The sequence below is a fragment of the Medicago sativa genome, chromosome 1 (assembly GCF_051527215.1).
Source record: "Medicago sativa cultivar Bolivia chromosome 1, Bolivia_mono, whole genome shotgun sequence".
In the NCBI taxonomy this organism is placed as follows: Eukaryota; Viridiplantae; Streptophyta; class Magnoliopsida; order Fabales; family Fabaceae; genus Medicago; species Medicago sativa.
Window position 1 is genome coordinate 84,297,431 of NC_140749.1, and position 20,218 is coordinate 84,317,648.

At 31.9% G+C, this 20,218-nt stretch overlaps 3 protein-coding genes and 1 pseudogene across 3 annotated transcripts; all 4 read right to left on the bottom strand.

The window, feature by feature from the left end:
- Positions 1-1,451: 1,451 nt before the first annotated feature.
- On the bottom strand, positions 1,452-4,692 carry LOC146958362 (uncharacterized). The gene is made up of 6 exons (XM_085739867.1): positions 4,198-4,692; positions 3,556-3,663; positions 3,417-3,466; positions 3,046-3,281; positions 1,902-2,757; positions 1,452-1,799 (listed from the first exon to the last, which is right to left on the bottom strand). Exons 1-6 carry the CDS (start codon positions 4,266-4,268, stop codon positions 1,699-1,701), a joined length of 1,422 nt encoding a protein of 473 aa, XP_085595993.1. The 5' UTR covers positions 4,269-4,692; the 3' UTR covers positions 1,452-1,698.
- Positions 4,693-9,281: 4,589 nt separating this feature from the next.
- LOC146958363 (heat shock protein 83) lies at positions 9,282-12,579 on the bottom strand. The gene is made up of 4 exons (XM_085739869.1): positions 12,346-12,579; positions 12,112-12,253; positions 11,676-11,956; positions 9,282-11,064 (listed from the first exon to the last, which is right to left on the bottom strand). Exons 1-4 carry the CDS (start codon positions 12,481-12,483, stop codon positions 9,514-9,516), a joined length of 2,112 nt encoding a protein of 703 aa, XP_085595995.1. The 5' UTR covers positions 12,484-12,579; the 3' UTR covers positions 9,282-9,513.
- Positions 12,580-15,413: 2,834 nt separating this feature from the next.
- Positions 15,414-17,648, bottom strand: LOC146958364 (putative polygalacturonase). The gene is made up of 6 exons (XM_085739870.1): positions 17,598-17,648; positions 17,127-17,453; positions 16,930-17,050; positions 16,674-16,848; positions 16,513-16,583; positions 15,414-16,278 (listed from the first exon to the last, which is right to left on the bottom strand). Exons 1-6 carry the CDS (start codon positions 17,640-17,642, stop codon positions 15,581-15,583), a joined length of 1,437 nt encoding a protein of 478 aa, XP_085595996.1. The 5' UTR covers positions 17,643-17,648; the 3' UTR covers positions 15,414-15,580.
- An 808-nt stretch (positions 17,649-18,456) lies between these two features.
- On the bottom strand, positions 18,457-19,188 carry LOC146958365 (SKP1-like protein 1A pseudogene; annotated as a pseudogene).
- Positions 19,189-20,218: the final 1,030 nt, after the last annotated feature.

Genomic DNA, 20,218 nt, shown 5'->3' on the forward strand with positions numbered 1-20,218 from the left:
CTGTTTGGTCAAATTAGCTGATAGCTGATAAGCTAGCTGATAGCTTTTAGCTGATAAGCTAGCTGATACCTTTTAGCTGATAAGCTAACTGATAGCTTTTAGCTGATAAGCTAGTTGAAGTGTTTGGTAAAATTAGCTGATAGCTTTTGCTTTGAATAATAAGGGTAAATATGGAAGAAAAAATGAGAAGCTAAAAGCTATAAGCTCAAAAGCTACTTGAAGTAGCTTCTGAAAAATAGCTTATAAGCTCCTGAAATAAGCTATAAGCTCGTTGTACCAAACAGAGCTAAAGTGTTACCAAACAGAGCTTTTTTTGTCAAATGAGCTTATAAGCTAAAAGCTAAGAGTTAAAAGCTCTTTTTTTGGGTTTACCAAACAGAGCCTTGTATTATACAAAACGCTTGGCATAGGCTACTTTAACTGTAATCTACAAATAGTATCCTGCCAATACACGACTCCTTTTAAGGCGTACGTATAACATTGAAAATGACTGCGGCATGATCAATTCACATAAACAGGGGAAAATTAAGAGAATTAAGGAAATTTGTGTACAAGCTCATATATGTATAAGCACAAAGCCAAGTTTCTTTTTTTTTAGAGGAAATTTGTATATAAGCACAAAGCCAAGTTGATAATCCGTTATTATTGCAATCCAATATATCACGTATTGCATGGCTTTGAGAAAGTTGTTAATTCTCCCGTATACTGTTATATAAAAAAATCTCGTCGATATCTTCAATCCAGTTATCCTTGTTAGAAGAGAACGTGGAAATCATGTTGCACATTTCTATTTGATTCAAGTAAACAAGTGTGCATTGGATTATAATTAATTTTTTATAAAATTAACTATTGGATAAATTGATTTGAATGTATAGTGATTTATTTTGGAATATATTTAGTTAAAAGTGAATTTAAGAATAAATTTTGAGGTTTGCCTCTCATCAAATTGAGTTCAAACATGCAGTAAAAATGGTTTTATAATTGTCTCAATAGAGTGTGCAAAATTAATTTTTCTTGATGTATATCCGCAAAATCGTTAATTTTTTTGGTGGTGGCCAGGGTTTGAACCCCGGACTTTGCATATTTTTATGCATTGTCCATACCAACTGAGCTAAGCTCACGAGGACCAAAATCGTTAAATTTTTTATTTGTCAAAAGTGATTTTACTATACAATACAAACAAAATTAATTAATTCTTTAAAACTTTGCTCTTAAAATATAGCAAGTACCAGCCACACAAGTTTATTATTTTAACCCAGTTCTTTCAAAATCAACTCACTGTGTGTGTTTGAGGTAGCTTCTACCATAAAAAACTCACGTTCCAGCCTTTCCCAACGTAAAAAAGAAGAAGCTAATAGTAGCATCAGAAAAAACCTACATTTGACCCTCTCCCACTGTGGGTCCAAACAAGTACTTAATCAAATTCAATTTTAAAAAATAAAAAATAAAAATAATCAACAAATCAAAGTCTATCTACCAAATAAACCAATCAAAGTCTAAAACAAAGACATTATCCACAAAAAGTCTAAAACAAAGACATTATCCACAAAAAGTTTAAAACAAACAGACATAGAACGGTAACTAGGAGAATCTATTAAACCCGCTTTCAGAGACTGCTGCACTAGAAAATTTGAAAAAATAAAGCAAACGATTGTCTTGCAACTGACTGACTAATGCTGGCGGGGGGAAAGTCTGCTACTAGTAGAATCCTTCCACGAACTGACTTGCTCCTAAATTCATGTTCTCGAAACTGTTACCTACTGCCTGCTTTCTATCGCGATCACCATCACCATGAGAATCTAACCATGTTTAGGATAAAAATCAGCAACTAAAACAACATTTAAGTTTTCATTTATGCATGCACATGACTCAAACAAAACATTATGCAAGCAATTTCTTACCAGGAACTCCCCTTACATAAGGCACCTTATGAAGTGCAGGCAACTGGGGTGATCCACCAGATCCAAGATCAAACCTTCTATGCTCATCACAGTGATCAGAAAAAGTAAGGAAAGTTTTATAAATTTTGTGGCATGGGCAAGGGAGGGAAGACAAAGAGAATACAGCTGGATCAGTTGAGCTTCTCAGAAAACAGTTATGATCATCTTGTTGATCCCTTCCTGGATTCAACTGATTAGACAAAGAAAGCTTTGACTGACCAAGTCTAGCCTCATGCTGCACCAGCTCTGCCATAATACGATCCATAAGGGAAACATCATATCCATGCTGCATCAGCACTGCCCTAATGCGATCCATAAGGGAATCATCACATTCAAAATTAGAATCATAATCATCATCACTATCATCGAGTACAAATTCCACTAGATTCAGAATCATATCAAAAGTTGAGCTTTGACTATCTAAATCATCATCTTCAGTCAGATTGCTTTCAGGGGCAGACATGAAACTATCAATACCAAGTGGAATCTCCATTTCATGGTTCAAGAAAGGTCCATCATATGCAATTAAACTGTCCTCATCAGGCAAACATAGACCAGGGATAATAGTTGAACAGTCTTCTAAGCTCACATTGGAAGATTTTAGTTCCGACTCCTGTTGAATTTGGTCATTCGGGATAATTGGAGCAAACCGATTTTGCTTATAACACTCCCAAAGATTGTCCCTCTTTGCCAATGTTCTAGGAGAAACAATTCCACATTTTCTGGATTCTGCTTGCTTCTGAGTTGTACACTCAAATGATCCAGATATGTCACCATTTGGTGAGCCATTGCTGTCTCCAGTTGAAGAATATAGTGCCTGAAAAACAGGGTATTAAGGACCTTACTTCATCAAGAAACTAAACCATATTTGAATGCCTAAATCTATCTTACTTCATCAAGAAAAAAAACCATGTTTGAATGACTAAATCTGTCTTATTTCGTCAAGAAACTAAACCATTTTTTAATGCCTAAATCTATCTTACTTCATCAAATAAACTAAACCATATTCAAATGCCTAGATCTATCTTACTTTATAAAGTAATTAAACCATATTTGCAGATAGCATAATCTAATCTAAGTATTCTAAATGAAGCTAAAATCATACCCTGTTGCGACACGGAGGCAGATAAGGTGCACTACTCTTATGCAGCAGATTGACCTTATCCAGAGCCTTCGGAGCAGAATCTTTATTCACTGGACTCTTATGCAGCAGATTGACCTTATCCAGAGCCTTCGGAGCAGAATCTTTATTCACTGTACTCATATGCAGTAGACTGACCTTATCCAGAGCCTTCGGAACAGAATCTTTTTTCACTTGTTGCTGATGCTGATAAACAGAATCTGTGTCAAAGCATAAATGTTCTTAAATGCTTTTGTTAAACAAATCACAATATCCAAAGATGGTCCATCATTATTAATTAATATGTCACATTAATAAGAAGAAGATAATCAAAAACAGTAGCAAACACGACATACCATAATCACAATAAGGTGAGGGTAGAAGGCCAGGTGAATTTTCAAACGCACTGTTCAAGAAAGAGTTACAAATTAAGCAGCAGAATAACACACAATCTCTAAAAAGAAAAACACAATGTAAAAGAAGGTTTTTTATTACCAAGCCATTGCTAGCTGAATCTCCCTTAGTAACTTCACTGTTGCTCTACCATCACGATCTTTGGCTAATGAGAGAAGAAAGCTTCTTGTGTATGAAATTCTTGACCTTCTGCAACACCAAAATTAAAAGAATCTTGATTAATATTTGATGATACAGGATAAGTGATAATGCATTGCTTAACTAAGTGATCACAAGTTACTTAATTGTACCCTCACCAAATAATAGAGCCTAATTGGTCCTTATAGATTGAACCAAAAGTTGAGAAACTGATTTACACTTTAATTAGGCGGAAATATAGCTAAATAGTTTATAACAATACTGTGTAGTTAGTTTCTCTCAGCTTCAAGAGATAATTTAGAATTAATATATTTGTTTTACAACTAATAATGAATTAATAATAATAATAATAAAATAGTAACGAACTTAAACAGAATACCTTATAACACGCCGTACAACAAAACAGATAATTTGTACGGAATAACAAAATAAATAAATAATTATTAATTAATTAATAAAATAATAACAAACTTAAAACGGAACAAGCTTAAAACAAAACGGTTAAACACAATAACAATTTGTCAAAAATAATAATAAAAATAAATAAAATAATAATAATAATAATAATCAAAAGTTGAAATTTACTTGGAAGGATCAATGATGTAAACATCGGAATCGGAAGTAGAAAGTGCTGCATATCGATTTTCCTGGCCCATTTTCTCGGGAGAATCCTCAATCAAACAAGTCAAAGAGTATTTGACTCAAAATGCAAGAATCTTTTGAAGAATCAGTTAGACTAGCTGTACAAGAACAAGAACGATTGTAGAAAAATGGAGATCAAGATTAAGAAGAAAAGTTCCTAAACCTAAAAACCTAAAAATCTATAAAAACCTAAAATGTACTGAAAATGTATATCATATCATTTACGATTTTCGTTGAAAAGAAGAATGGCGAGTACAAGAGCAACGATAATAGCGTTTGGAGGACGAGGTGGTGGTGGAGGAAGAGAAGGAAAGGATAAACGTGACATTTTCTCACCCGTGAGATTTTCTCGAGAAAATGTTTTTGAGAGAGAAAATTAGGAGAAAGAGGGAAAAACTTGCGTAAGAAGTAAAACAAAACCAAGAACCAAAAGGAAGTAAGAGACTACTGAGGCTACTTCACTCTATTTATAGTATTCACTGTCACGCGACGCCACGCGCTTGAGCTTCACTCACTTGTTTGTCACTAGCGTAGCGACTGACCCACTCCAGTATTATGGAGAAGAAGAGATTATTAGCTTACAAAATTTAATCGGTTTTTGATTCTTTAATCGACAATAATTGATTTTGACTTTAGTTAAAAGTAAATTGAATGAAAAACAACTTATGTTCATATATATTAATGTTAAAAGTAAGTTGAACAATAAATTTAAACGTTAAAATTAATTTTAGAATAAAAAACATCAATCTCTAACTTCAAGCATAATTAATTATGAAAGTAGAATTATGAAAGCATAATCAATCTCTAACTTTAAATTGCAACAAATGGAAAAGGTTATAAATGGAGAGGATTTTTACCCGAATTAGTTGTATTTAAGATGAAACTTATTAGAATTAATTTATACCTCTATGACTAATTTTGAGATTTTTAAAAGCGAAACAAAAGATACACTCAACCAATATTAAAGCACAAACCGATCAATAACTCAACCAATATTAAAATAAGCAAATAATTTCATATATCAAAGATTAATTACACATGAATAGAATACAAACGGATAACAAGTTATTCGATAGGTCTTTTTGGATGACAAAATCAATCAAGTAAATACAACATTCATGTAGAAGGTCAACAACTTCTAGTTTTAGGAAGTCAAAAGTATCAAAAACAAGTTGTATAAAAGCACGATGATTGTTAGAACACACTTTCTCAATTTGACCACTTTGTTTGACACAACTATTAGGATATTTATCCTATCGTAAAAACTTTGACCCCTAATCTCACAAATGGTGAAACCCCGATCAATAACTAAAAGATAGTTGTGTACTAAACCCTAAACAATACCAAATTATAGAGTACCAAGTGCTTTTGTTATTGAATTTCTTTTTTATTAGAACTGAGTATGCTATTTGTGGGAATTGGTATGTCAAGAACAGTTCGGATATGAAGTTTATTAAACACTTCACAAAAAAGGTTGGTTAAGATTTTATGTAGACATGTGATTAGATACGTAAACGCTGTCATTAATGGCGAATTATTAATAAAGAATTAAAAACTTACCTCTAATGTCAATGTTCTTCAATGCCAAGTGCTCTTCTTTAAACTTACTCTACCTCTTCTTTGCTTCACTTTGCGGTGCTTATGTGCTTCTTTAATTAAACACAAGTTAAACCCCTCCCTGACTCCCAGTTATATAAATCTGTAATAATCTTTCAGTAACAACTTTTTTTGGGGTCATTCGGTAACAACTTTTTTAGTAATTTACGATGAGATTATCTAATTCAAACTCGTGTTCATTTCAATTTTGAATTTTTTTATATGGTATTAGATATTGTTGACAAGGTCAAACTACTAACTAACTTTTTCTTGACAAGGCAAACTACTAACTTAAAGCGTAATTTTTTTTTTTTTTGACAAAGCGTATAAACTTGTTTAATTTTTCTTATTTTTTTCAGTGGAGTTTGCTTAAATATTTGATACGCTCAATTTTATTAGTTTATAGTAGCATTTTCTTATATGCTGCCTTAGGCTGCAACATATTATTTATCTCTCATTTTTTAATCAATATCTTAATTAAAAAAAATAAATATTAATAAAAATTATACCGAGGGAGATTTTTTTATACATTATGAATTATGATGCTATCCAACTCAAAAGATTAATTTTTGTTGTTGCGTACAGACGATATCTTATTCACACACAACTTTTAATTACGTCATTTCATAAGATAAATAGTAATTTGTCTACGAGTGTGTAAGGAATAGTCATAATAGTCATTGAATGTAGTGAACTTGCAATATAATTCCTGATTGTGCACTCATTTAGCGAAATAATCCATGACGAGAACATATGCTCCAATTTCTGAACAACAAATGCTTATATTTTTCATGTCAACTCTTCGTTTTAACCCTCCGCGCGTTAACCCACTGCACTTCAATCATCCAAGAGCTCTAAGGTCATGGAGTTAAAGAAAGCATTTTAACAACATCGACTACTTTGACTAACGAATTACACAGTCAAAGATTATTTTGTATTGTTACTTCATTGATGTACTATTGTGTTTATTCGATATACATTCATATATGAAAATGACTATTTGCCCTATAACATGACATCATTTTGAAACAAGAGATTGAGATAATTTTGAAAAACAAAAAAACAAAAAATTATATTTTTAAATCCAAACAAATTCAATTAGTATTTTTTTTAAAAGTAATTTTTATTACTATAAACAAAAGCAAAATAAATTCTGAATTTTTTAATAAGATATTAAAAAAATAATCTCTAAATTATTCAATCTCAAAATCAATTTTACTTTAATCACTGACAAAATGCACTTTATAGAAAAAAATCAAAATCTATCTTTTTGTTTGTTTATCATAATAAAATTCACTTCTTTTTTTTTAAAAAATAATTTACTTTGTTTGGATATAACTACGAGCCCTTTGTTATAGTTTTTTTTTTGAATTATTTTTAAAAAAAATAATCATTTTAAGAGTATGCAAGTGTTTGTTATGAATCTAAATAAAAATTTAAAAATTGCTTCAAATGAAAAGATGTTGAGACTAATTTTTTTAAAAAAAGATTTTTTCCTAAGAAAGAGAAAATAAGTGTCAAAAGACCGAGGTAATCTCGTAACAAAATTCTTTTTATATAATTTTTCTTTTTATAGTTATATACTTATATCTAAACAAAGTCAGATTTGTCCCCGTGAGCTTAGCTCAGTTGGTAAGGACAATACATAATATATGCAAGGTCCGGGATTCGAACCTCAGACACCACCAAAAAAAAAAAAACAAAGTCAGAATCTGATTTTATATAAAATTTCTATGAATTATTTTCTAAATTATTCGATGTCAAAATCACCTTTATTTCAATACGAACATACCCTATATATAGTCCTTGTGAGCTTAGCTCAGTTGATATGGAAAATGCAAGGTTCGGGGTTCAAACCCTAGCCATCACAAAAAAACATACCCTATATAAGATTTTTTGTTGTAAAATTATCTAAATTTTTTGACACTTATTTTTCCTCTCTTTATAATGTTTAGATTTATCGTAAGACATGCAAAGCGTTTTTTTTTAACAATCTAATTTGAAATAAAATTTAGAACATGCTAACTAGTACCTTTGAGATAATAGTTAAGGAAACTAGTATACTACTCCCTCGATTTTTTATCTTTTGATGTTTTAACTCTTGACACAAGTCTTATGTAGTAATTAAAGTATATAAGTATTTGTATGTTTTGGGACTAAAGAGTCTTTATTTGTAATTAAATACACATGTGATAAACCACATATGACAACTCATTTAATAGTTTTATGGTGTGTTTTTCAACAACAAAAAGTTAAACTTGAAAAAAAAATTAAATATACTAAAATATCAAACATTTTGAAATATAGTTGAAGTCCTAACATACCAAAAGAAAAAAAGCAGAGGGAGTAAATTCTTTATTTATTTTTTAAAATTTGTGTAGTCAAATACATAAAGGTGAAGAAACTATTGTTTCCAACGAAAAACTTACCCTTTTTTTTTAAAAAAAAAAGTTATCATTTTTTTTAGTAGTGTCGAAGATCAGGGCCGTTCCCAACAATTCAAAAGTCCGGTTACAGACTTGACGATTTTCATTTAAAAAAAATAAAAAAAATACAGCACTATTTATAGCGATAGACAATTAAGTTGTAGTTAAAATAAACAATGGTTCAAACATGATTTTTACTTATGGATCATAATTGAAAACAAAATTGCTGTTTTCCCAAACCTTTACCTAAAAAAAAAGTTACATTAGTGACAGATTTAGTGATCTTTTCTCAATGATAATTGTTTGGCTTATTTTTATTAATATTCATCTTGAAAAATAAGTTATACAAGTTTTTTATTTGTTGTGTAGTAAGCTTTTTTTTTTTTTAACTTTGATGAGAAAAACCTCATGACTAGCGCGCATATCAACTAGTAGTGCAATACCAACGAATTGGTCGTCGTCCCGTATATCATTACTCTTTGGCAAGTATAGATAGATAGATTATAGATTAATGCCGACCATAATACAATACACAATTGGTATCTAAGAAAGTCGACTTTTCTATCGTAACTTAGACAAAGGGACCTGTGCATTTTATGCTCAATACGAGGAATTACTCTTGTATTTGCTCCCACTTACCTTACTCTCTCATACTTTAACCATCCAAGCATTCAATCACAACTAAACTTCCAGTCCTTGCTAATTCAAAAAAATTGTTTTTAGATGAACCCCCATCGTTTGTCTTTCTTAAATTGTTGGAAGACATTGTTCCACTGTGAACCGTTTAACTACTTGTTTGTCGTATTCGAATTGCTTTAAGGATACATAAGGATGAAGAACCAAGTCTAACTCACCATCAATGCATTGTTAAAAGTAACTACTTCTTTGTGAGATCATGATCTCACTAATCTTACATTTAATTTTTTTCAAAACCAATTTTAAAACCTACCATCCCAACAAATTTCTAATTTGTTTGCTAATAAAAAGAAGGGAAAAGAAAGAGCATTTAAGAGTATAAGAAAGTCAAAATTTATTTATACAAAATTAGGTGATGCACACCAAAAACACATTTGATACCACTTGATAACATGCCAAAGACAGTAAAAAACAAAACATGTAGACCAATATGCATCCATCACGCCTAAGAACATTTTCAACGTAATAAGATGACACCAGAAGTTTTTTCCTACAATAAACAACTGACACGAACATAAAGACATTAGTGAGCGGTGACTCCTTAATCAACCTCCTCCATCTTGCTCTCTTCAGCGCCTACTTCCTCCAGTGGAGGCATGTCTTCATCTCCACCAGTCTCTTCCTCATCAATGCTGAGCCCCAGCTTCAACATCCTGTGAATTCTACCAGCAAACATGTTTGGATCATCCAGGCTAAAACCAGAAGTTAAGAGTGCTGTCTCAAACAGAAGCAACACAAGGTCCTTCACGGACTTATCATTCTTATCAGCTTCAGCCCTCTTTCTCAGCTCCTCCATAATGCCATTGTCAGGGTTGATCTCCATGGTCTTCTTGCTAGACATGTAACCACTCATGCTGCTATCTCTCAATGCTTGAGCCTTCATGATCCTCTCCATGTTTGCACTCCATCCATATTCACCAGTCACCAAACAACATGGAGAATCCACAATCCTATCCGAGACAACTACTTTCTCAACTTTGTCTCCCAATACCTCCTTGATGGTCCTGCATAGATCCTCAAATGATTTCTTCTTCTCTTCTCTCTTCTTTTTCTCTTCCTCACTCTCCTCATCCAACTTCAACCCTTCCTTTGTAGCAGATACCAGCTTCTTTCCATCATACTCCTTTAATTGGCCAACAGCATACTCGTCAATAGCATCCACCATGAAAAGCACCTCATAGCCCTTTTTCTTAAGTTTCTCCAAGAATGGAGAATTCTCCACAGCCTTCTTACTCTCACCAGTGATATAGTAAATATCCTTTTGACCCTCTTTCATTCTGGTAACATAGTCCTTCAAGCTTGTCATCTCATCTCCACTTTTTGTAGAATGGTATCTGAGTAAATCAGCCAATTTAGCTCTGTTCTGACTATCCTCATGGATACCCAATTTCAAATTCTTGGAGAAAGCATCATAGAATTTGTTGTAATCATCCTTATTCTCAGCAATCTCATTGAACATCTCAATGCACTTCTTCACAAGGTTCTTCCTAATCACCTTCAAAATCTTATTCTGTTGCAGCATCTCACGAGAGATATTGAGTGGCAAATCATCAGAGTCCACTACACCCTTGACAAATCCAAGGTACTCAGGGATGAGCTCTTCACAGTTATCCATAATGAACACCCTCCTCACATACAGTTTGATATTGTTCATCTTCTTCCTAGTATCAAACAAATCAAACGGTGCCCTTTTGGGAACAAAGAGAATAGCCTTGAACTCTAGTTGACCCTCCACAGAGAAATGCTTAACAGCCAAGTGTTCTTCCCAATCATTAGTTATGCTCTTATAGAATGAAGCATACTCGTCCTTGGTAATTTCCTCTGGCTTACGCAACCAGATTGGTTTCTGCTTGTTGATTTGTTGCCACTCATGAGAAACCTCCTTAATCTTCTTTTTTTTCTTTGAATCTTTCTCCTTCTCTTCATCTACATCCTCAACATCTCCTTCCTTTTCCTTCTTAGGTTCATCATCCTCATCATCACTGATCTCCTTCTCAGTAGTCTTCTCAGTCCAAAGGTAGATAGGGTAGCTAATGAACTCAGAATGTTTCTTCACAAGATCCTTAATCCTTCTCTCCTCCAAGTATTCCAACTATAACACAAAACCAACAAGAAAGTCAATAAATCATTTGTCTATTGACACAAAAGGAAAAGAGGGATGACATTAAAATTATACAATACAACCATGGTTATCACATCAAGATTCAAATTGTAAATCAGAAGATTCCGTTTCAAATCTTACGCGCCATAATAATGTCATAAGTTCATACATCTAATGTGAACCAACTAATAATAATTCAAATCATAAACCAAATGACCGAACAAAAGTGATTCAAACAACAAGAAAATTGGTTGGTTATGCTAAATTATCAAAAAGTGTAGCTGGCTGCACACAATGGAAGGTGATTCATTATATGTATCAAAATTCAAGGTAAAATTTATGTCCAAAATAGATGCACACTAGAGATTCTTACTGATTGAGATGAATTAAATATTGAACCATAAAATTATTTTCTTTCCAAAGGTTAGTGTTGAATCATAATATAATATAACTCTGAAAATATTGTTAAATACTAATAACCATGAGTGCTACCAACTTAGTCTCTAGACTCATAATCATATGGCCATTTAATTTCTCAAATTATTGTCTAGAAACTAGAAAGCTCTATAGAATATAGTTGTAGTTTAATTTAATATGTATACCTGATCTTCCTTGAGGAACAAGGTAATCTTAGTTCCTCTTCCAAGTTGTTCACCATTGACATCCCTAGTAACAGTGAAAGATCCACCAGCTTGTGATTCCCAAATGTATTGTTCATCATCATTGTGCTTAGTAGTAACAATAACTTTCTCAGCAACAAGATAAGCAGAGTAAAAACCAACACCAAATTGACCAATCATGCTAACATCAGCCCCAGCTTGTAATGCCTCCATGAATTCCTTTGTACCAGACCTCGCAATAGTACCCAAATTGTTCACCAAATCTGAAACAATCAACAACACACCCATTAAACATGAATTACAAACACGAACACCAAACACACAACAACACTGACATTGACACATCTTTGATCAGTGTTAGTGCTTCAAATGAATGAATGAATGAATGAATGAAGAAAAAGTGTTTAAATTAATTTACCTGCTTTGGTCATGCCAATGCCACTATCAATGATTGATAGTGTTTTGTTATCCTTATCAGGAACAAGTCTGATGAAAAGCTCTGGTTGAGCATCAAGTTTGCTCTTGTCCGTTAAGCTTTCAAATCGAATTTTATCCAAAGCCTGTAATGAAAAAAAAAAAATCAGAATCAAATTTTCTGAAGCAAAGTAATAAGACAAAAAGAATTAGAAAAATGTAAGTAAGAAAAACTCACGTCGGAAGCATTGCTGATGAGTTCACGAAGGAAAATTTCCTTGTTGCTGTAAAAAGTGTTGATGATGAGACTGAGAAGTTGGTTGATCTCAGCCTGGAATGCAAAGGTTTCAGCATCGCGCATTTCGATTTCTGCCATTGGAACACAGAACGATTGATGAATAGCGTTTGAGTTGATAATCGCACAAGTTTTGTTTAATAATCGAAGTTCTTTTTTGTTACTTGATTTGAATATGAAAACTTGAGTGAATGAAGGAATTTTAAATAGCGAGGAGCGGGAGCGTCGAGATTGTTCTAGCAACGTCGACGAGAAGTCGCGAACTTTGTGTACAACCTGGATTCTGGAACCTGCTCAAAGTTTCTTCTTTCTTAACCCATTAAAACTATTTTTAGATATTTTGCTTTGAAAAAAAAACATTTAGTATATTTTAATTGTTGAAAAAAATTTGGAAAAAAAAAACCATGTAACAGGGCCCAACCGGGTCCGAACCGGTGACCTCTGACATGCAGTCAAATGCTAGCTATGGACCCCACATATTAAACAATTCGATTTTCGTACATGTTATTTTCGTACATGTTACTTTTCTTCTTTAAAAAAAACTATTACTCCATCCGTTTCAAAATGAGTGTCGCTTTAGCCAAAAAAAATTGTTTTAAAATGAATGTCACTTTCAGTTTCCAATGCAATAATAACTTTTTCTTTTCAATTGTACCCTCCAATTAATACTCTGCACACTACTTGCAAAGTATTACTTTTAAAACTAACCAATAGTTAATAAGGATAATTTGGTAAAATAACCATTCTCTTTCTTTTAATCATTGCATTTTTTAATATGTGTGTAAACACCTAAAACGACACTCATTTTGAAACGGAGGGAGTATTATTTTTTGAGTAAATAGTCGATTACCCTTTTGTAAGTTTCGTCAATTACCCTCTGAAATTAACAAAACTTCAATTACCTCCCTGAAATTGCACAACGTTAATCAATTTACCCCCCCCCCCCCCCACCATCAAATTTTTCTGTCAGTCAATATGACGTTTTGCAAATACGCCCCTGCAGTTTTGCACTTATGTGCAAAATGGCCTCTGAACTTGAAAAATTTTATATTTTTTCCTTATCCTTGAAAGTGACTGCATTATCGCTGAAATGTGGAGTATATTAGCTAAGTTTTGAAGGTATACAACCATATGTTCCCTTAAACGATCAAACATTAACCATGTTACTTCTCTCACCACCAACACAATTCTCTCACTTTCAAGAAAAAAATACATAAACATGTTACTTCTCTCACTTTATAAAGGATCTTGAAGGAATCATGGTCTTCTTCCCACCGTTAGGATTCAAAGGAATGGTAATAATATTATATTATGTATATTTCATTATGTTTTTTTACGGGAATAAAAAAACATAATAGCCACCATCCCTTTGATCTCTAATGGGTTGAAGGCCAACTTGAAAAAGAAAAAACAGCAATTGATGTTTTTGATGTTGGAACAAAGAAATACTTTTATGTTTGTTTTGTAAATATTCTTGAGTTTTGAACATTATTGTAGGGTTTACCAAATACTGGCAATTTGTTCTACCATACTGCTAATATATGGTTGTATATCGTCAAAACTTAGCTAATATGTTCCACAATTCAGTGATAATGCAATCACTTTTAAGGATAAGAAAAAAAAATATAAATTTTCAAGTTTGGGGGGCATTTTGCACATAAGTGCAAAACTTCAGGGGGGTATTTGCAAAACATCATGTTGACTAACAAAAAAATTTGACGGAGGGGGTAAATTGATTAACGTCGTGCAATTTCAGGGGGGTAATTGAAGTTTTGTTAATTTCAGGGGGGTAATTGACGAAACTTACAATTTTAGGGGGTAATTGACTATTTACTCATTATTTTTTTAACAATGTTTTCCGATTTATCATAAAATTATTATTATAAGTCCCCGTGAGCATACCTCAGTTGTTAAGGACAATGTATAATTTATGCAAGGTTTAGGGTTCGAACCTCAGACACCACAAAAAAAATATTATTATAAGAGAGTATGTCATTGTTTTCTTATTTATTATAAAATTATTCTTATAATGTTTTTCTCTAATGTGCGAGGTCTCATGTTTGATTCTTCTGATGTCAAGAAGGATCGACTAATTTAGTTTTTTTAAAAAATAATTAGTTAAAACTTACTTGTGTTTTCCATTTGTTATATTATGTGTTTTGTGTCCTCGTGAGCTTAGCTCAGTTGGTTGGAACAATGCATAAAATATGTAAAATATGTAAGATCCAATGTTCAAACCCCGGCCACTACAAAAAAATATATTATGTGTTTTCCATTTATTAGATTATTGAAAGTATCGTAAATTATCTACTCATCGTAAAAAAATAATTTAAAATAATCATGTACGTAGAAATTTTTTACTTAGTCATACCTAGAATTTTGATCTTTTAATTCTTAGCTCAAATCACTTGAATTATCCAACCTCTTTTTTGATGGGCCCCTTTAAGATATTTATTAAAAAAAATATGTGATTTTATTAAAATTATTATGTGTGTATATAATTTTACAAAGGTTGGTTTCTACATATATAAACATCTCTTTTTACGTATTTTGTTTTCAGTCTTAAGTTCGTTTCTTGTGAGTTTTCTCATGTAATTTTGTTCGAAACAAGATTTGAAAAAGTACACTTCTCTCAATCAAATAAGGTCAATCAAATAATTGAAATGATATAAGTGTAAATTATTCCTCATAATAGTAGTTTTTTTTGACAAATATACTGAGAGTAATAGTGAAAGTATAAATCATTAAAAAATTGACTTACTTGTTAGAGGTTTTCAAAAACCTGTAAGAGAATAGATAATGGGCCATGGTAAAATCAGAAATCTGTAATTAAAATTCAACTCAAATCTTTGCTATCACTTTATGATTTCTCAATTTGCTTCCTATTCACTCAAATCTTTCGTAGTATATATATTCACCAACTTCATCTTAAAACAAAATTCAAACTCTTTAAAGTGAAAAAACAAAACAAAATTCAACTACTTACCTAGTACCTGTCTACCCGGGAAAACTTACATATATAAAGTTCAATTATGTTTCAGTGCATACCAAAGGATCAGTGATGCGTAGTGTATGATGGACTAATTATATATTATGGAAGAAAATCTATCCATATTATCTCATTGAGAAAAACAAAAACAAAAACAAAAACAAAAAACCAAAATTGACATCCATATTATCATAAGACACTACTTTGAAAGTTACAAGTCTTGAACTGAACATTTTCAATGGGTAGTTTATCTGTTGGAAATGGACATTCAATTTTCTTCTCTGGCAGCAGGTCACATGGTTTAGGAACCGCATTACTTGTAACTCCAGAAACATCAGTGCAATTCCATGGAAGATTATTCTTCTGTCCACTCATTTCAATAGTCACATTAGAAATGCATATCCCTGTAAACGGGTCATTAGAAATTCCGTCAAGTTGTGCTACAATTGTCACATTCTTAGCAGTAATATCTCTATAATTTATTCCACTAATTTTAGGCAATGCTTTTGGATCAAATCCATTTTCAGCGTGTGACTTATAAGACCCTGTCATCCAAAAAACATATTTCATTGTGTTTAAATTCATTCCTTTGACGAAAATATCCTTCACATACGCGCCTCTACCAACGGCTGTTTTGATTCTAACAGCTGATTCTGTGTTGATTGCTATGATGTCTTCAATTCTAACATCTTGGATTCCGCCTGACATTTCACTGCCTAATGCAACCATTGCACTTTTAGGGGATATACATGTTAGCCTTCTTACGATTATCTTTTGTGACGGCTTTCCAACTTTGATTCCATACCCATCCAATCCACTTTTTATTGCAATACAATCATCCCCGGAGACAATGTAATTGTCTTCAATCCTAACGTTTGTACATGAGTCTGTTAAGACAGAAAAAAATGGGAAAAACCAGTAGTGGTTAGCAATTTAGTCTTTGCAATTGAACCTTTTATTCAATATGAGGTTGAAAAATAATAATTTCTATTAAAAAAACAATTTTTGAAGTTATGATTACTTTGTATTAGATTTTCTAAAAAAAATTAGAATTTGGAACAAAAAAAAAAATAAACTAATTGCTAAATGATTGAATATCTAATGGATCATGAATACATTACCTGGGTCTATGCCATCTGTGTTTGGAACATCCACTGGTGCAAGAATGGTAAGTCCATTTATAATTATGTTACTGAAGAGTGAAGATAGAAAGTTTAATCAGAAGAATGAAATAATAAAGAAAAACAAGGTTGAGAAATTTGAAAATGGTGACTCATCAAACCTGCTGTAAATTGGATGGACAAACCAATTAGGAGAGTTGATCAAAGTGAGATTTGATATTTGAATTTGATCAGAATACATAATCTCAATCATGTATGGCCTATTGAGTTTCAATTGTTTCTTTTGGAACTTGTCCCACCAAGTAGATCCTTGTCCATCAATTGTCCCATTGTTACCTTACGTACAAAATTCAATAGATCAAATTTTAATTCAAGTTTGATAAATTTTAATAACTATTAACTTATGTAAATAGTTACCGGTAATTACAACATCAGTGAGGTTAGTTCCAAAAATGAGACTACTAAACCTTCCATCAGGTGCATCTTTTTCTCTTCCATAAGATGGTAAAAAAGAGAATTTAGGCCATTCTGATTCATCCTGTATCATATAAATGCCCTTTAATTGATTACAAAATTTTAAAAAATACTACAAAACAGAAGTCTTCATATTATACCTGAGATCCAAGAATAACAGCACCTTTTTGGAGAAAAAGAGTGAAATGGCTTGTGAGATTGAAGCTTCCAGTAAGCCATTTACCTGATGGAACAATAAGTTGTGCACCACCATCATTTGCATATTGGCTAAGGTCGGTTATTGCTGAATTAAAAGCTTTTGTGTTAAGGGTTTTGCCATCACCAACTCCGCCAAAATCTGTCAAAATTGCACTGTGTTTTCGGCAATTAATTGCAGGGTAGTCAAAGCTGTTCAATTTAATACTACTTGGTTCTCTGCATTCTGCTAGTGATACCAATATCAGAACTATAGAAATCACACAAATAAACTGCACAAAACAACAGTAATTAATCTATGCACGCAGAAAATAAAAACAACCACATGTAACATTTATTTTCTTAGACATAAATAAGCAACATATAAAACTATTGAGGCATAGACATAGAACAGGAGTATGCACAAAGAGAATTACATAGGAATTTCCGAATATTGCACTCTTCATGTTCTGATGAGACATAGCACATGGGTAGATAAACCACAGGTATATGATTGATATATATAGAGAGAATTATGAATGCATATTAAGTAATATAAATGTAAATCAAACACGTTGACTATTCTTAACGGTTACTCTTTTTTTCAACGAGCGGTTATCATACAATAGAATAAAGCAAACATAGTTCTATGGCAATTGTGACATTTGTCTACTATTGAGAGTCTTTGTTATTTTAAAAATTGCTATTATTAGAATTATTTCCTTTGTTGTCTTTGATTTTATTTTATTTTTTTAATTATTTAATATATTTCATTCCATTCAAATGTCGTTCAACGTTGGACTGCTTCCCTCGCTGTTTTGCATCGTTTCTGTTCTATCTCAATGCAAAGTGCAAACCCTTCCTATCCTCAATTCTTATCTATGCAAGAAGATATCGACTTTTTTCTTCCCTTTTATCAATAAATTTCCATTTAGCAAGACCCTTGTTTCACTCATAATGATTTGGGTGTATAGAAGAAGTGTATGCTATTTTTAGTTTCATCAAAAATTGATGTTTGCATCATATAGCAATAACTCTCCAACATCACATAATGCTTGCATTTACTTCCACCGAGAGCCAAAGTGGATAATCAATTTAATAATGATAGAGGACCACCTACTATTAGAATTCAAAGGCAAACATTTCATAGGATAGGAAGTTTGTCGCCAAAAGTTAGCACGACCCTTATTCCGTAATCAAACATACACTAAACCAAGTTTAATTTGTGCATCAAAATTCAAGGAAAGCGTAAAGGTCAAAGATGTAACAATAAAATATATGTTTTTGACAAGCAAATACGAGTATAAAACAATATTAAAACGATAAAAACACACATCATGGGTCAAACTAAGAAGTCACTAAAAAACAGAACAAAAACCACTGGTAGAAGAAATCCACGTTGCAGCCAAATTTGATTCATTCAAATGCCCATTGATTTTCCCTGCGAACTTCTTCTTCTTCCTCCGGAGTGAAATCATTTATGATATTAAAAGTCTTTCGAATTTCCTCCGGTGTCTTCCCTTTGATCATGTCCGCCACAGTCTGGCAGGTAAGATCCAGCAAGCTCTTGATATTCAAGTAGTTTGCAGCAAGAATGAGGTCGAAAAGCGTATCATTATCAACCTTCACAAATTCAGCATCCCATTTCTTAAGGTCATCTTCTGAAGGTTTTTCATCGGAACTCGCAGCAGCAGCAACTTCGACATGTTTCTTACAGTATTCAATCACCAACGCCAAAATCTTTCCGGTGACGTTCTGAACAGGGATTGCGTTGTCGGCGCAATCGTCCTCGATCATATGCTTGATCGTCTGCGATTCAAGTGCAACCATCTCGGAAACCTCGAAGGTTTCGTCGTCGGAACTCTTGAGAGTGATCTTCTTGGTGGCTGAAGACATCGTGATCGTGATCGGAGAAAGGTGTGAAATCGTTAAACCCTAACTTTTTTCTGAATTAGAAATTTGTTTGTGAGACTGATTGGAACTTTGATTTGTATTTCTCTAATTTATAGGCGTTTTTGTATGCATATTCTTTAACAAGATCTTTCTAAGATTCCGTCAAAAAAATATAACAAACTCAATAAAAAAAACAAAATAAATCTTTTTTTTTAAAAAAAAGAAAGAGATGTATTTGATTGATTTCAAATATATTTAAAAATAACAAATTAAATATTTTTTTAAACAAGTGAATCACATATTCCTTAATATCTATATCTTTGTTTTTTGAGAGACCCTTAAAATCTATCTGGTTTTGGGTTTTTTTTTTTTTTTTAACTTCCAATTATATCGTTAAAATAAATTTGCCTAAGAATGTTATATGATTGGTATCATTCCAAAATATAAGAATTTAATATTATATTTGTTATCTTGTTGATATTATTGAAAAAGATAAATATAATTTGTTACAACATGGGAGTGCAAAATATCTCTATACATATAATTTTATTCAAAATCAAAATAATTTTATTTAATTTTATTCAAAATCAAAATAATTTTATTTGAAATGAAAATTTTCTTTTTTAAGTAAAAACAAATATTAAAGAAGTAAAAAAATCAAAATTTATAAAAACTAATTTATACGCATTAGCACAATAAAAAATATAGTCGGCCAGACACGAAATATTGAACACTAATATAATAGTATAATTTTTTTGATGGAATATAATATTATAATTATTAATTGATTCATTCCTCAGAAAAAACAAATTAATAATTGATTCTTGGTTAACAAGTATCAACATGAGATTTAAAAACAAATAAATAAATTCCTTAAAAAAAACAAATTAATAATTGATTCTTAGTCAACAAGTATCAACGTGATATTTAAAACAAATTAATAATTGATTCTTGGTTAACAAGTATCAACATAAGATTTTTCCTGAAAAAAGTATCAACATAAGATTCATGACCGTTACACTATAATCTATAAATAAGATTTATTGGTTGGAGTCGGAATTGGAGGCGTAATTTATTCGATTGAGAGTCAGAATTCATACTAAGAGATGTTCAAATTCAATTCCAATCAAATGTGCAGAATAGTTGGATCTGGTTAAATCTCGCA

What these genes read in the sequence shown, in the direction of transcription:
- LOC146958364 (XM_085739870.1), bottom strand. Translation starts at nt 17,642, where the DNA reads ATGTCTCATCAGAACATGAAGAGTGCAATATTCGGAAATTCCTAT. An exon ending in CACTGATGTTGTAATTACCG is followed by an intron (nt 16,849 to 16,929) that starts GTAACTATTTAC and finishes TTTGTACGTAAG; the next exon opens with GTAACAATGGGACAATTGAT. An exon ending in CACAGATGGCATAGACCCAG is followed by an intron (nt 16,279 to 16,512) that starts GTAATGTATTCA and finishes CTGTCTTAACAG; the next exon opens with ACTCATGTACAAACGTTAGG.
- LOC146958363 (XM_085739869.1), bottom strand. Translation starts at nt 12,483, where the DNA reads ATGGCAGAAATCGAAATGCGCGATGCTGAAACCTTTGCATTCCAGGCT. An exon ending in TCATCAGCAATGCTTCCGAC is followed by an intron (nt 12,254 to 12,345) that starts GTGAGTTTTTCT and finishes TTTTCATTACAG; the next exon opens with GCTTTGGATAAAATTCGATT. An exon ending in TGTTCCTCAAGGAAGATCAG is followed by an intron (nt 11,065 to 11,675) that starts GTATACATATTA and finishes TTTGTGTTATAG; the next exon opens with TTGGAATACTTGGAGGAGAG.
- LOC146958362 (XM_085739867.1), bottom strand. Translation starts at nt 4,268, where the DNA reads ATGGGCCAGGAAAATCGATATGCAGCACTTTCTACTTCCGATTCCGAT. An exon ending in TACATCATTGATCCTTCCAA is followed by an intron (nt 3,664 to 4,197) that starts GTAAATTTCAAC and finishes TTGGTGTTGCAG; the next exon opens with AAGGTCAAGAATTTCATACA. An exon ending in TTATGTAAGGGGAGTTCCTG is followed by an intron (nt 1,800 to 1,901) that starts GTAAGAAATTGC and finishes AAACATGGTTAG; the next exon opens with ATTCTCATGGTGATGGTGAT.